Source organism: Oculina patagonica, chromosome 13, assembly GCF_052425735.1.
Source record: "Oculina patagonica isolate OP01 chromosome 13, crgOcupat, whole genome shotgun sequence".
Taxonomy (NCBI): Eukaryota; Metazoa; Cnidaria; class Anthozoa; order Scleractinia; family Oculinidae; genus Oculina; species Oculina patagonica.
Window position 1 is genome coordinate 29751183 of NC_135770.1, and position 15516 is coordinate 29766698.

General features: G+C 42.5%; 2 protein-coding genes across 2 annotated transcripts in view; one reads left to right on the forward strand and one right to left on the reverse strand.

Moving 5' to 3' along the window:
* The window catches only part of LOC144637277 (ATP-binding cassette sub-family C member 4-like), a 46238-nt gene that overhangs the window by 21644 nt on the left and 9078 nt on the right, over positions 1 to 15516 (forward strand). Inside the window, exon 3 of the mRNA XM_078496410.1 lies at positions 1200 to 2509. Within this exon, the coding sequence (XP_078352536.1) occupies positions 1200 to 2509 (1310 nt within the window). The remainder of the gene's footprint in view (positions 1 to 1199; positions 2510 to 15516) is intronic.
* Positions 8101 to 9087, reverse strand: LOC144636206 (uncharacterized). The gene has a single exon (XM_078495359.1). It carries the CDS (start codon positions 9085 to 9087, stop codon positions 8101 to 8103), a length of 987 nt encoding a protein of 328 aa, XP_078351485.1.

Sequence of the window (15516 nt, forward strand, 5' to 3'; positions counted from 1 at the left end):
TTGTAGCTCGATTAGAAAATGAAGCGTTTATACCGATGAAAGAAATATTGTAAACAAGGATTCTCCTATTCTTTTCATTTTTGCCGAATTGGTAATTTAATAGTAGCCCCCGCAGGGTTTGGTCCAGAGGCCACTTGCTCTCTTCCTTTTACAAAGTCTCGAAGACCGCGAAATTTGTCCAGAAACGAGTACGAAGATATCAACAAGTTTTTTCGCGATTAACGATAAGCAAGAGTCAGTCCAATGCCGCCATTTGCCAGGCACAATCTACTTGAACGAAAAAAGTCTCGATCAGTCCACATCCGGACGAGATTTACTAGACAACATGTGGCATCAAGGGGATGTAATTCAAAATAGATCTCGAGACAATTATTAAAGACCCGCGGCAGGCTTTTGCATTGACATAGGTGAAAAATTCTTTCGGCATCCTTTCGACTCAGCTGTAAATCAAAGTTGATAATTCTTGCTTGGGAACTCAGCCCAAATATATTGGGCGCAATTGGTATTTTAAAACATTTTTCTGTTGCTCGCTGAGAACACTCATTACAGAAAAACACGGCAAAATGACGTCAAGCTGTTGCAATTAATTAAATTGACGTTATCATTAATCTTTCAGATTTTTTTGCACAATTTCGCTTTTTTGTGATCACTTGGCTTTAACATTTCATTTTAAATCGTACGGACCCCTCGTTCCATCTTGAAGAAGAGAAGGCCAGAATTAGAAGACACAAGCCGCCAGGGAGTGTTTTCATCTTCAAAAACATCCTAAACAGAAAATTGACTTCCAATCAATTTAGTAGATAGAGTCTAGATAAAAGAGGCAAGACACCAAGCGAAAGAATTGACCGTAGTAAGAGATGTGCTGAAAAAACAAAACAACAAAAAAAAAAAAAAAAAAAAAAAAAAAGCTAAAACCAGCGGGGGCAGCTGTAGTGTCAACTATTTCTAGTTTACGATAGGATTTACAAGTTTGCCAGGCCACTGGCTAGAGGGCCACTGGTTTTTCAGTTTTTAACTGTTACGTGTTCACCCTCTTTAAATAAAGTTGATTATTTTTATAATTATTACTTCGAACGCGAGGCTTTGTGGTGAAAATAGCCAGTCTGACGTAAACAGAATAAATTAAGTTTAGCGGCTAACTGAATAACAGTTGTTATGTGAGCAAGTTATTCCTTATGGCAGTATTTGTTTTCTTTCAGCCTAGAATTGAAATTGACTCGATGGAAAACAGCAATATTGGCTTCTTTCCAATCTCTTCTTCACACTTCTCCATCAATTGCTGCTTTTATTTCTTTCGTTTCACTGTTATCCTCGGGAACTGAACTCACTTCATATAACACGTTCATGATTTTATCCCTAACCACTACTATGAAGGTTTCTGTTTCCTGGCATCTATCTTTTTCAGGAAACATTCTTGCCGACTTTGCAACAGCTCTGACTCGTATTCAGGATATACTTGAATTTAAGAGTGATGACAACATCCACAAATACCCTCACGATACTTTTGCTGAAAATAACTGCGCTGAACTGAAAGGAAATAAGTTTCCTTTTAATTCCAAGGATGAGAAATTTCAACTTTGCAGCAAAGTAAACGCTAATGACGTCCACGTTGGAGAGGATCCATGTATTGTACTAGAAAATGTTGTCTGCAGTTGGCATGGTGATTGGAACAAACCAACACTGAAGTCTCTGTGTTTATCGGTTTCTGCAGGCCATTTAGTGTTCATCACAGGTCCCGTTGGTTGTGGCAAGTCATCCCTACTGTACGCTATCTTGCATGAAATTCCACTCTTGAAGGGAGAAATATCATGTCCTGGTAAAGTTTCTTGGGTTGGTCAGCAGCCCTGGGTATTCTCTGGTACCATACGGGAAAACATTTTGTTTGGTGAGCCGTTTGATCCGCAGAGATATCATGCGATATTACATGCCTGTGACCTGCAGACAGACTTGCAAAGGTTCTCGGATGCAGACATGACACTAGTTGGAGAACGTGGAATAGTTTTAAGTGGTGGTCAGCGCACTCGTGTTGGACTAGCACGCGCTTTGTATTCTGATGCCGATATCTATCTTTTTGATGATCCATTAAGCGTCCTGGATACAAAAGTCGGATGTCACATTTTCAAAACCTGTATCACTGGTATACTGCGGAAAAAGACACGACTGGTGGCCACTCACAACTTGGAAATCCTCAGGGATGCTGACAACATAGTAGTAATGAAGGGAGGATCCAGTTTAGAGAAAGTCGATTATGACGGGCTCATTAAGTCTGGCTTTAAACTTGCTGCTTTGGAGGAGCCAAAAATTGATGGAAGAGGCTTTTCTTCCGAAAGATCATCAGCACAAGAAGAGTCAGCGATGATCTCAGACACAAAATACGCCAGACTAGAACCTGCTGAAGAAGATCGTATGATAGGTTCTGTGTCCTGGAAGCTGTACTTGGACTACATACTTGCTGGAATGCGTACAACTTCAGTTGTGGCTTTTGTGATGTTTTTCCTCGTCGTTCAAGGTAAGTCTTATGTACCTAGCAACGTTAAGCAACCGGTCAGTGTAAAACGCAGACTGCGGACTGCAGACTGCAGACTGCAGACCGGGGGTAAAATGCAGACTGCAGACTGCAGACTGCAGACCAAGGGTAAAATGCAGACCGAGGGTAAAGTAACGAAATACGAGTCACAAAGCCATTTTTCCCCGCCGGCTCCAAATTTCGAAGGAATGTATGTCAGACAACGTTTCCCCCCGTTTCCCATGAGCGATCACGAAAATGAACTAGATTTAATGCTGACACAAATTTGATCAAATTTAACTTTTTGATACAGCAAAGGCATTTTAAAGATTTTTGTGAAACTTAAACTTCAGTTTACAATTAATCTTCTACGTTTGTAAACCGGATGAAACTGAACGGTTTACAGATGTCACAGATCATTTAGAAGAATAAATTTTTTACTTGCCGACACAGCAGGATCACGTTTACAGCGATCATATTATTCTGCGGCCACAGCTCTTTCAAGTGTTTTTAAGTGGCACAGATTAAACCCTTCCGCAGTTAAGTTATAAAAAAACGGCTTTGCTTCGCTAACCGTCGTAATAAAACACCATAAAAATAAAAGGTACAAAACTTTTATGTTTAGCGAGGCCGGTAAACAAATGATGTGTCGACGGACGTAGTGCGAGCGCGTTTAAAATTAATTTCCGAAAAAGGCCGCGCTGAAAGGGCTGTAAACAGTTCAGTTTCATCCGGTTTACAGATGCAGAAGACTTGAAGTTGAAGGTTTAGTCTAACAGCGTTAAGTCTGTAAAAAAAAAAGAAAAATTTGAACACATTTGTGTCGGCATAAAATTTATTTATCGCCAGCAGTAGTAAAGGGGGGGTCTCACAAATACCACCTGAGAAGTAGTCGCTTTTTTCACAGGCGGTATTTGTTTACACAACTCTTTTTACCAATAAAAACTTAAAAAATCGCCCTTTCTTCTCGAAGCGCCAAAAGCCGCGAGCGGCTGAATGTCAATTGAACAATTGTGATTACTAAGTACATGGCTTACAGCGAGACCTCGTCAGCCGCGAACAAAGCAAGACAGTTTGATTCGAACGAGTGTTCTTTGATTTGTTTATGTGAAAGTGAATGTTTTTGTCTTCCAAAACAAAAGTCTATCAAGGATGTGAAAAAGAAATATCTTTCGATTGACGGAAAGACATTTAAAAAATCAGCAAGCGTCTGGTCCTTAAAAGATTATAAATGCGAAGCTTGCGACAAAACGTTTACACAATGCCACTCGCTTCGATCCCATGAAAGGTATCATTGTAAAAAACGAGAAACACAAAAAACACCAAAAGAAAAATGCCTTAAATGTGGTAAAATGCTTCATATATCGACCGTTTACAGACACAAAAAAAATGGTTGCCCTGCTAGCGGCACGCAAAATCGCGAGCGGCTTACGTGAGTTGCGTGACATTTTCAGAGAGAGTCTGGAAACCATATTTCTAGTTCTCAGGCCCTTGGACGAGCAGAAAGAAACATGGCGGCCTAATCAGGATTCAGTGTTTGGGCCGATAAAAAACGAAACAGAACAGATATTACAAAAAAAATACGCTCAGTTAACGCGCTGTAATTTTTTGTGCCCCCACAGAAGCTGGCGAAGTGAAGCGAAGAGAAGAAATCGAGAAATAACAGGATTTGATCACAGAAGTTTATCGATCGATCGAAAGAACTTTCCCGAAACATCGGACTCAATCGGGCCTGTTTATTTTTTTTCCGCTTCAAGCATTGCATCCACGACTTGATATGTTATCTGTCTGACCTCATTTTGCCAAACGGGAGTAGAAAGTTCGGTTAAAATAAAGCAAATCGCTTGGAAAAGCACCATCATTTTAGCCTATTTACCAAACTTTACCAAGTGTCTAATTAATGATGACATCATCCTGATGCCCAAAAGCGCATGCGCACTTGCTCAAATATTGCAAAATTTAGGTGAATGACATGGAAAAGGGTACCACAAGTGAAAAATGTGACAAAGTGAACTATATATAAGTTAACGCGGCCGTAACTTTTTGTTAGTTCACAAATTCTGGTGAAGTCAAGGGAGGTAGTGGATGGCCAACCACTTGAATCCTGTTATAATGGCTTGTGCGGATGGTGAATTACGGGGTATAGGGGGACTCCTTTCAGTGGGAGATACCCCTGGGTGAACCCGCCTCGGCCCTACTGATAACGTGGGGGTGCTCAGAAATTCCTCGGGATTTCAAACCTCGGCAGAGGTAAAAATGCGGGACAGCCGCCTTGTCAGCGGCGGGGAAAAAGTCCTAGCCGGGGCTAGGCAAGAAACAGCCAACGAGCACCCCCCGACCAGGGTTTTGCCCTTTCGTTTGACCTGTCACGCAACGTCACGCGTGACTGTCACGCTCTGTGTCACACAATGTCACGTTGTGTGTAACACAATGTCACGATTTGTGTCATGCGTTAATTTTATTTTTCTGAACACTCAGATTAAATCCAGTGTTTATTTTCTCAAATCTGATTTCGACTCGGCTGATATTCTTTTTTTTAACCTATCTAATTCTTGTTGTCGAATTTCCTCTCTCAGTTTCTCAATGTCAGGCTGTGGGGATGACTTTTTTTGGCTTAAATTTTTTGAAAGGTGCCTGCGAACAGTCTCTTTGAGAGCCATGTAACGAGAATATTCATCCAAAATAATTTGGAACTCTTTGTCATCAACTTTATTGTCAATGAGTGCGGCAGAAACAAGTCTATTGACTGTTTCACGTTTGGCAACAGCAAGCGAAGTAATTTCATTATTTTTCAAAATTTTTGGTTCAAGTTTTTTACTTGCTCCAGTGAAAGCGGCAGACAAAACGCCTGTAATGGCAGCACATGCAGCGAGAGGAACGCTTACCGGCAAACCAACGACCGTTACCGCGGTGCCAAGACTGGAAGCAGAGAGAACACTGGACAAACCACCCATTGAAATTGCGGAATAATGGAAAACAGACTTCACCTTTTTATACTTTTTCAAAACAGCTCGGTATTTAGCAACTTCTTTGTCAAAATCCGAACAAATTTGATTGATTTTTGTTAACCTAAAGTTTTCTGGTTGATTTGGCAAAGCAGGATACAGTGTTTGTTTTACGCTGTTTTCTTCGCTTACACCATAAGCAGGGGCACTCGGAAGAACATTAGCAGATGACATGGTCTCGTATACAATAAAAAAATATTAATTTAATTCTAATTCAAAATGCAGCGGAGCTCCAACAAAGTCAAACTTACTGCCAGTTTTGTCTTTGACGGTCAATGTGACACTGTTCACACTCTGAACAGCGTCGATTCGACGTGAATTATTGATAAAATTTTGAGGGTAATGAACCAAATCATAAGGTTTCCCGGTTATTGGTACACAAGCGAGAATGTCACTTGGCTTTCCATTATACAAGTTATTTTCTTTGGAAAGTAAATCGCAGTGAATGTAATAAAAGTCTGGTATAGTAAAATCTTCAATTCTTGCGTTAGAAGCATCAACAATTGTGTTCTTAAAAAGTTTAGAAAGATTTTTATCAAAAGAAAAGCTTTCAATACTTTTTGTTTTTGTTATTGAAAAGCCTCTTTTTAAATCATCCCTTTTTACTGTTAGCTTTTGTTGATCTTTGAACTTATTAGTCAGGTAAGTTGTAATTTCATCAAAATTGTAGTTGCCTGGGAAAAAAACAGCAACATTGTTGCTCACATTGTTTTGTTTAATGCTTATGGAGCCAATTTCTTCCAGATTACGCCAGCTGTTTTGTAACGAGCATGACAGCAGGCTGATAAACCTTGGTTTTTCAATTGGCTGGTCAAAGTAAACAGCTTCCCCGTTGGAACTCGCGTCGATTGTGAGCACAACCATCTTTATAATTATCTTTTGAAAAATAAATCTTTAATATAAAATGGCGCCGCCTATTCCGAGAGCTGATTCCAAAGAAAGAGATTTTATGAAGTGGATGAAAACCCCAGAAGCAACTAAAATTTCTGAAGCGGCAAAAGACAATGCGTGGAAACCTTTTCTTGCAAAATATCCAAACGCTGACCGAACAAAATTTGTTGCACAGGTTGAGTTCGCGTACAACCACACAGCAACGGCAGACATTTATTACAAGGCAGAGCAAGGCCATTTGATAAATGTTTTTGGCTCTGACAGCAAATATTGGAGCCCAGAGATGAAAAAAGCACTGGGGGTGAATCAAATTTCAGGCGGTTTTCCACAACAGCTGTCACCAAGCGGCGCAAAAGGTGCATCTTTACCAATTCCCGCGGTTGGATTTCACGAAGCCGCACCGAGTTTGAAAAAAATATTTAACAGCAAAATAAACATCTACGTCACACCAGATCAATATTTCACAACGAAATTAAGAGAGATTTTTCAAAAAACAAAACTGAAGCATTCATCAGGAAAAGAGTCAAAAAGGTGGCTTGCTAGCCCAAATATTGGCTACTGGCCTCAACAACTTAACTTTGCTGTCTGGTGCGCGACAACAGGCAGTGGGATAAGTCGTGAAATTTTTGATGAAGAACACTCAGCTCTCAGTTTGCCACCTGTTGTGCGTAATTTTTACCTCTTTCACGTTTATTTCACAATCAGGCGAATATTGTTTCAGATGGGCGGAATTCAGAGCGTAAGCGCCTTGCCAGGCGACCCAACGTTTAGCCAGTTCGACAACAAGTACGACGTGGCTTCGTATAAAAGAATATGCGCTGAGTTCGGTGTCGACCCGTCAAGCGATTTTCGTTTCACAAGAGGCGCCAATCATGGGCTTGGTGATGTTTATATTTGGTTTACTAACATTGGACCAAAAAATTCTGGAGCAAAATACCCCGATTACGATAAATTTTCGGACGAAGGGGGAGCTGCAAGCAAGGGTAACTTAATTCAATATATCGAGCCAGACGACGCTGCATATGCACAGGCAGACTGGTTTTGTCCTAACGCCGCAGAAGGTCTGACTCAGGCAGGTTTGTCGAGAGTAAACCAGTCGATAGAGGCTTTTGTCTACTGTATTCTGGGTTCGCAGGTCAACGTTCGAAGTAGCATACTTGGCACAGGCGGCCGCGCAAAGGAGGCTCAAAGTGAGTTCCTCGTGTTGGTTGAAGACGCTATAAGGCAACCAGATCTGGCAAAGTCAGTTCAAAGATACCAACTTTCTATCGATGAAGCGAAGGTTCGGCTTAACCTTGCTGTCTGCCCTGGTGCCTGGCTGATGCCGGGTAGTATGGTGATAAACACAGAAAGCGTTGTCGGCTACAACAATCAGCTGAAGCAGGCTGTAGCAGGAATGAAAATAGGATTGAATAATGATGTTAATAAATCAACAAAAAAAGCAGCTCTTAAACTGATGGCCGGAGGACCATCAAAGGTAAACCCACCAAACAGCCACCCTTCAAATCCTATACACAAGGAGTCTCAAAGGGACACAAAAAAAACTACGGCACCAGTGAGCACAGAAGGTGCTAAAGCTGAAAGCGCGCAAAGCGCAAAAGCGACGAAGGTCGAAGTCAATGATACACACGAAATAAACAAAGCAACTGTCGCTGTTGGCGCGGTTGGAGCTGCAGCTTTGCTCTACGCCATTATGCGTTAACGTCTCTTCTTGATGTATCTTTCAACAAGAAAAGCAACCGCAGCAAGGATAAGCAGCCAGGTGTGCTCTGCAAGAAAGCCAATTACTTGGCCAGCGGTTTTGAAAAGAAAGCTCACAATCGAGCCAATGAGACCGGGCAGAGCTGATGCTACCTTTGAGCCAACATCACTTAGGCCTTTTCCCAACGCTTTGCCGGTGGCCTTCAAAGAGTTTGTAATGGCACCAATTACAGCACCAATCGTGACACCAGCAGCAAGAAAGATCGCTGTAACTGTCACGCCATTTTTTTTGAAGATTTCTTTGATCCTCTCACGAAGTGGAAGCGCCCTTTCTCTTTCCGCAATCTGCGTTCGCAAACGCGCGAGCTCCTCGGTTCTTTCAGCAACTCTTTCTTCAGCAGCTTGTTTGTCAGTGGGGGATGTATTTTCATCCTGTATTACTGCTTGATCTTCATCGTTTTGTCGCTTCAGCTCGGCTTCTTGCTCTTTTAGATCATCCAACGCTCTTGTGTCGTTGAGCCTTTCTTGCAAAGTGTTTCTTTCTCTCTCTTTGGCAGCGAGGCTTGCCCTGAGTTGGTCGACCCGTGTTTGTTCTTTTGTCTTCTGCTTCGATTGTTTTTCAATGGCCACCACCTCTTTTTTCGCGTTGTCAAGATCCTTTTGATAATTTTTTTTCAGTTGCTGCAGTCTCCGTAGTTCTGAATCACTTTCAAGATTCGAACCGTGTTCTTGAGTAAGTGCTTCAATCTGAGCTTGAGTTCGCTCGATTTTGTTTCTCAGATCTTGCACTTCTAGGGCGGCTTTTTCTTTTTCCGATGCGAGTTTTTGGGCCTCTTGAAGTTGTTTTTCAGCTTCTCTTAATCTTTGGCGTTCAGCTTTTCTTAATGTTTGGCGTACATCTCTTATGCTCTCATTTTCTTGAGCAATAATATCTTCAGCTGACGGCCCAAGTTCATCTTTGAAGCTGTCTAAAAAGCTTTTCATGAAGCCTGACTCATTTTCTTTTAGAATCTTGTACTCGCCTTTTTTTGTTCCTACAGCAACAATTTTACCCTCATTTTTCCCTTTGCCTCTTCTGATTTTTATTTTTTCAAAGTTTGCTTTGGGAAATTTGCCTTTTATCATGTCTACTGCTTTTTTTAGTTTTTGTCGCAAATTACTTTCATTTTGAAGATCACTTATTGAAGGGGTTCTTTCAAGCAAAGGTGTTTCGTCGTAGGATGTTTCTGGCAGCCCGCTCTGTTCGTGCTGCATTGTTTGCATTTCATGTTGTTCACCCCCATGGTAGGGTGTGGATACCATCCCGGGCTGAAATGGTCGGGTTGTGTCGACCTCTTGTTCCTCTTCATCATCGTTATCACTGTTGTGGTCAAGATCTCGGTCCAAATCAGGGTCCTCGTATCCAAAATCACCACCACCTGTTGCCATCACGTAATTTATATATATTTTCAAATTAAACTTTTCAATTTAACAATAAAACCAATCGAGAGATGGATGCTGTTCAAGAAAACCTTCGACCGGGACGCGTAGAGAAAACCCTCGGCGCACTGAAAGCCGAGCGAGCTGTAAAACGAATCACTTTTGACCGCACTGAAGCCAATCCAGAGGAAACGTTGTATGTTTCAGTGCCAAAGCTGAACGAAAACGAGGTCATTGTGCCTGGCTCGCTGGCGCTGCGCTTCAACATCGACTTGAGCGGAGGCCATGCCAACAACTTTCTGGTTGACAACGTCAGCCGAGCTCTGGTCGACAAGTTTGTTGTAAAGTACGAAGGCACCGTCGTGCAGGACACGGTGGGCTATGACATCTACAAAATATTTGAGGATTTTTTCCTTTCGCAGGAGGAGCGCGACGACAGGGTGCCAGAGGGCATTCAGAGCGAGGACCTCAACAAAATTCGCTCAAATGCTGGCGATAAGAAAACTTCAGGAGTCGAAGCAGAAAAAAAGCTGAATGAGCTATATGGAAATAAATACCGGATCCGTCTGGATCACCAGATTTTAACTGACCACGGGGCATTTTATCCTCAGGCACTATACAACGATCTTCTGTTCGAACTGAAGCTCGCGGCAGCCGAACATGTTGTAAGAGGCTCAGATGCAACAAAACTGAAATACAAGCTGACAAACATACAGCTGGAGTACGAGATGATAAGAAGCAAGGAAATTGCAGATGAGGCGTTCAGCGCTTACTCGGGCGGCAAAGAGTTCGCTTACGACCACATCCAGCGTGCCGAAGTTGTTACTTTTGCAAAAGGATCCGACACACGTCTGAATCTTAAGGTCAACCCGCAGAGGAGGTCCCTAAAAGGTATCTTGCTACTTTTTATAGAGCAATATGCCAAAGGTGCAAGGATCTCGGAAAAGTACATTAACCCAGACCTTACAAAAGTAAGCGTCACTGTCAACGGCTCGCCAAACATGCTGTACAACAACGGCATCGAAGGAATGGACATATGGGAAGAAGTTAAAAGATTCTACATGAAAGAAAAAAATAAAACGCAGCACATGACCCTGCAAAAGTTTTACACAGAAGACAAGTTCGGCCTTCTGATTGATCTGCGTTCCATGGCTGACCACTCGATGCACGGAAGCGGCAAGCGCCTTGTGAACACAAAGGACGGTGTCCAGCTTGAGCTAGAGAGGAAAACAAGCGGCTCAGGTAATTTGAACTGCCACATTTACGTAATCAGCGACGCCCAAATGAATATAATTAACAGGCAGTTAGAATCTGTGCTTTATTAATATACGAACGAAGATGGATCCTTCCAACATACCCTTCAACGCTCTCATTGTGGGACCAACGAACTCAGGAAAAACAAGGTACGTGGTCAATCAGCTTTGTGGCCCTTTCCGCGGCAAGTTTGACTATATCGTGCTCATCTGCCCGACTTTCGCGCACAACAAGACTTATTATCGCTTTGCTGAGGAAGATCTTCGATTTTTTGTTTTCATTTGCGAGCAGCACGAGGTTGAATATTGGTTAAGTCTGGCAAGAATTCTTTTTGAGGGTGCGAACACTCTTATTATCCTCGATGACTGCGCTGCTTCTAAATATGTGAAAGGGAGAACGGGGGAGTTGGTGAATCTTGCTTTCTCTGCTCGCCACGCAGGTTTGAGCGTATGGGTGTTAACTCAAAAATTGACAAGCATAACAGCCTCATTCCGCGAAAATGTTGCGTCAATTGTTTTCTTTTACACCCCCTCTGCCAAGACCACGAAGGCAATCTTTGAGGATTACTCTGGCGAACTTTCCCATGAAGATTACAAAGAAGTCATTTCAAAGCTAAAAAAAAATAAGTTTTCGCATCTTGTTATTTCTCATCGCCACCCTTACGGCACAGAATTTTTTTATTGAACATATTTTTTAGAGTAATAAATGGCTGACCCGTTTGCAACTTCCCATTCCGAGAGCGACAATGTCGCTGCAAGGACAAGAATTTGCTTCCGTAATGGAACTGCTAGGAGCTGAACCAGAAAGTACACAAAGCGCTATGGCAACCATTCAAGGCCCTGACATTCCTGCTTTGCGTGAACAGCTTGCAATCCTTGTTTCAACAGGAAAAGCCAAAGAAGCAATCGGTGTGCAACTGACACACGAGCAGGTGAAGCGCTTGACAGATAAAGAAGTCGAAAAGTACTTAAAGAGATATGAGGCATACGTTGGATCCAAAACAACCGACAGCTTGATCGACAGCTTTATTTTTCTTGTAACTAAAGTCGTTGGTATGGCCGTAAATATCAAGGACGTCAATGATTATCAGAAGGAACTCAAAAACGACTACATCATCAGCAAAGAGCTGTCCACTTTGGCAGGCGGTCTGGCTTTGAAATGCGGCCGATTTCTTGCCGTTGCAAATGCTGCGCTCATCACAACAAAGCACATTGATTTAAACGAATTGACAAAGTTGCAAGCCAAAGGGACTCTTGAGTCCCAGCGCCATGGCGCTGAAACACTAACTACTGAAGATTTTTCTGAGAAATGCTAAGAAAATGCTAAGTAATTACTGGACAATGCTTAGAAATTGCTGACCAAAAAAGTTTGCTGAGCATTTTTCATTTAAATATTATTTTTTTCTCATTAAATAATGGCCGAGATCGAACAACGTGAATCACAAACTCCGATCGCTCAAGAAGAACAGAAACAAGTTACTTCAACAACTCCAGCAACAAAGCCTGCCAAAAATCCAAAGAGAGTGGCTGCTGGCAAGCTCGCGGCTGAAAAAACAAAACAGGCTCGTGAAGCACAGAAAAAAGCTGCTGTCGAGGCTGCTGCAATAATTGCAAAAGAAAAGGAAAAGAAATCTGCTGCTGCAAAGCGAAATGTAACTACCCACCGGACCCCGTAACGGAACCAGCTCCGACCGAGCCTCAGCCGCAATCAAGCGGTCTCACCACAAATCAATGGATATCTTTGCTTGGTATCGGCGTTGCAATCGTTACAACTTATGTGAAACGCGAAGACATAAAAGCCTTTATAAACGAAAAAAGAAGTCCAACATTTAAAGCTCCGCCAACTCTTATAACTGATGACACACCAGTTACAGCAGAAAGTATTGGAAGGGTTGCAACGCGTTCTTCAGACACGCGCCAAACGGGCTCTAGAATTCCGCAACCAACAAGCCAAAATGGCTCAAAAAGAGGAATCCGTCCGATGGATTAAAAAAAATATTAAATAAATTTCATTTAAACATTTGCGATTTTTAAGTAAACGAAACACGATGACCGACATGATGACAGACACGAAGCCATACACTGTGCCTGAGCCAATGGATTTTGGAAACTTTTTTGTGCTTTCTATGCTTTCAAATTGCTTTGAAAAAGATGAGGAACGAGCAACAGCTGTTTTAAATGAGGGAAAAGCCTATTTAAACCGGCTAGAACCAGAAAAATTAAAAAATTTTTATGCAATTGCTGAAAAATGTACAGAAAATTTAAACAGGTGGCATTGGAATTTAAGAATGCTTTTAAAAGATTATGAAGAAATAGAAAATGAAGAAAAAAGAAAAAAGATGATTGAACAAACAAAAGGCAAGGTGTTTGCTGAAATGCAAAAAATCTTTAATTCTGCGGTTGATGATGTTGGTTTGACCAGCGAAAGTCTTTAAGAAAGTGATTTCTGTTTTACTTTCTGACTTCAGCAATTAACTTTTTTTTTATTAGAACTCTTTGATGAGATTAAAAGAATTCATAAAATTATTTTTCAATTTAAATATTTATTTTTATTTTATAACAAACACCATGTCTGACAACAAACTCGTAAAAACACTCATGGATGCCGCGACTCTCACTGGCCTTGCCGCCGGAATCGGCTGGGCTGCCAAAAAAGTTGTAAAAGAAAACTTTACATCCGACCCAAGCAGCAGTTTTATGAACTATGTAAAGTTCACAGCCGTCATGGCTGGCAGCGTTGCACTTAAACAGTATCTCGAGGACCAGAAAATCCTCCCCACCAATTAAAAAAAAATATCATAATATAAGAACAAAAACACACAATGGCAAGCGTAGCGATTATGGCTGGCGGAGCTATCTTGAACGCTGCTGCTTTCATTGGCGGCAACTACCTTGCCAAATATTTGGGTGGCGGAGATGACGCCGCTTTGAAAGAAAAAGAAAGGCACGACAAAGCTCTTGAGGCTTACCAGGCAGCTTACGCTAAATACTCTCGAGACCGCACCAAGCTCCTCGACTGGATACAAACCAACGCGGAAATAAAAGAGCAGGCCAAACAGAACTTCACAAACACTGACTACGCTTTCAAACTCTACAACCAGGCACATCCTGACAAACAAATGATTCCTCCGAAAGAACCCAAGTTCTCTGACTTTTATCAGCCAAGTGAGCAGCAGAAACAAGGTGAACTGATGTTTGTTGGCGCTGGCGCGCTTGCACTTGGGTACGCTGCCTTTCGGTTTCTTTAAACTTTTCTTTTTTTCTTGTATACACGCATGGATGCAAAGATCTCAAAAGTCTACTATAGCCCCCAGGGCTACTGGAAAGGAATTGCCGCGATAAAAAAATTAGCCGAGGCCGCCAAGGTTTCCGAAGATGCCGCAAAAAAGTGGCTCGTTAAGCAGGCCCTTTGGCAGATCTACCTTCCGGCACCCCGATACGTTCCTCGCCCAAAATTCGATGTTTCTACTCCAAACGCGGTCCACCAGGCGGACCTTCTTTTTCTGCCACACGACAAACTGCCGCGAGGGCGAAAAGTTTACAAATACGCTCTGACTGTTGTTGACGTTGCCAGCCGTTACAAAGAGGCCGAGCCTTTGACCTCCAAAGATTCAACTGAGGTTGCAAAAGGTTTTCAGACAATTTACAGGCGAAGTGCACTAAAATGGCCACAGATGCTTCAAGTTGACCCTGGTCGCGAATTCATGGGAGCTGTTACCAAAGAAATGGAAAATCACAAAACTTATATTAGGCGCGGGCGTGTTAACATTCACAGAGATCAAGCCATTGTTGAACGTTTCAACCGCACTCTGGCAGAGCGCCTGTTTGGTCACCAGTACGCCGTTGAAATGCGGCATCCCTGAGGGCCAGCGTTCTACTGCTTGGGTGAAACGGCTTCCTGAAGTTGTTGCCGCTCTGAACAACGAAGTCACAAGGCTAACAGGCAAAAAACCCTCAGAAGCTATTAAAGTGAAAGCCATTGCTACCAAGCCGTCGACTCCTTATTTGAGGCCTGTTGGTAAGAGCGAAAAAAAGCTCCCCTCCTTCGTGAATGTTAGGTATTTGTACCAGCCGGGTGAGTTAGAAGGTGGCGGAGAAACGTGCCACCGATCCAATCTGGTCTTTAAAAGTCTTTTCGCTTGAAAGAGCTGTAATGAAACCGAACGAACCTGTTCTGTATTACTTGCAAGACGGCCCCAAGCGCGGCTTTGTGCGCGAGGAGCTGCTCGCCGTACCTCCTAATACCTCCCTTCCACCAGTCAATGCCAGCTAAAGGTGATATTCAATCGGTTCGGTATGTATTCCATCTTCAAGCACCCAACGTTTGTCGTAATAGGCGCTCAAACCCAGTTTTTCCTGCTCGTAAGTTACCATTTTTCCTTCCTTCATACGGAAGCCTCTGTTACTCGCTTTATCCACACTGCCTTCAAGAGCGGCCTTGAAACGCTGCCAAGTTACTTCGTTTTGCGCCTTTGACATACCCTTGGTGCTAAACTTCTTTTTTTCACCATCTTGTTCCTCGATAAAATAACACTTTGGGCAGAGAGCAATCATCCGGCTACCCACACACTCTAGCTTAAAGAGACCGGGCGTGCGGCCGCTCCACTTGTCCCAAGCCAGCCATTGTTTTTTTTGGGCCTCGAATTCTTGTTTTAGCTCAGGTTTTACGATGTCCTCAAGCTTCGAAGCAGAAATGGCCATGTAGCAGCTGTCCGTGTCCATCTGAATTAGCTCAAAGTCC

What these genes read in the sequence shown, in the direction of transcription:
- LOC144636206 (XM_078495359.1), bottom strand. Translation starts at nt 9,087, where the DNA reads ATGAAAAGCTTTTTAGACAGCTTCAAAGATGAACTTGGGCCGTCAGCT.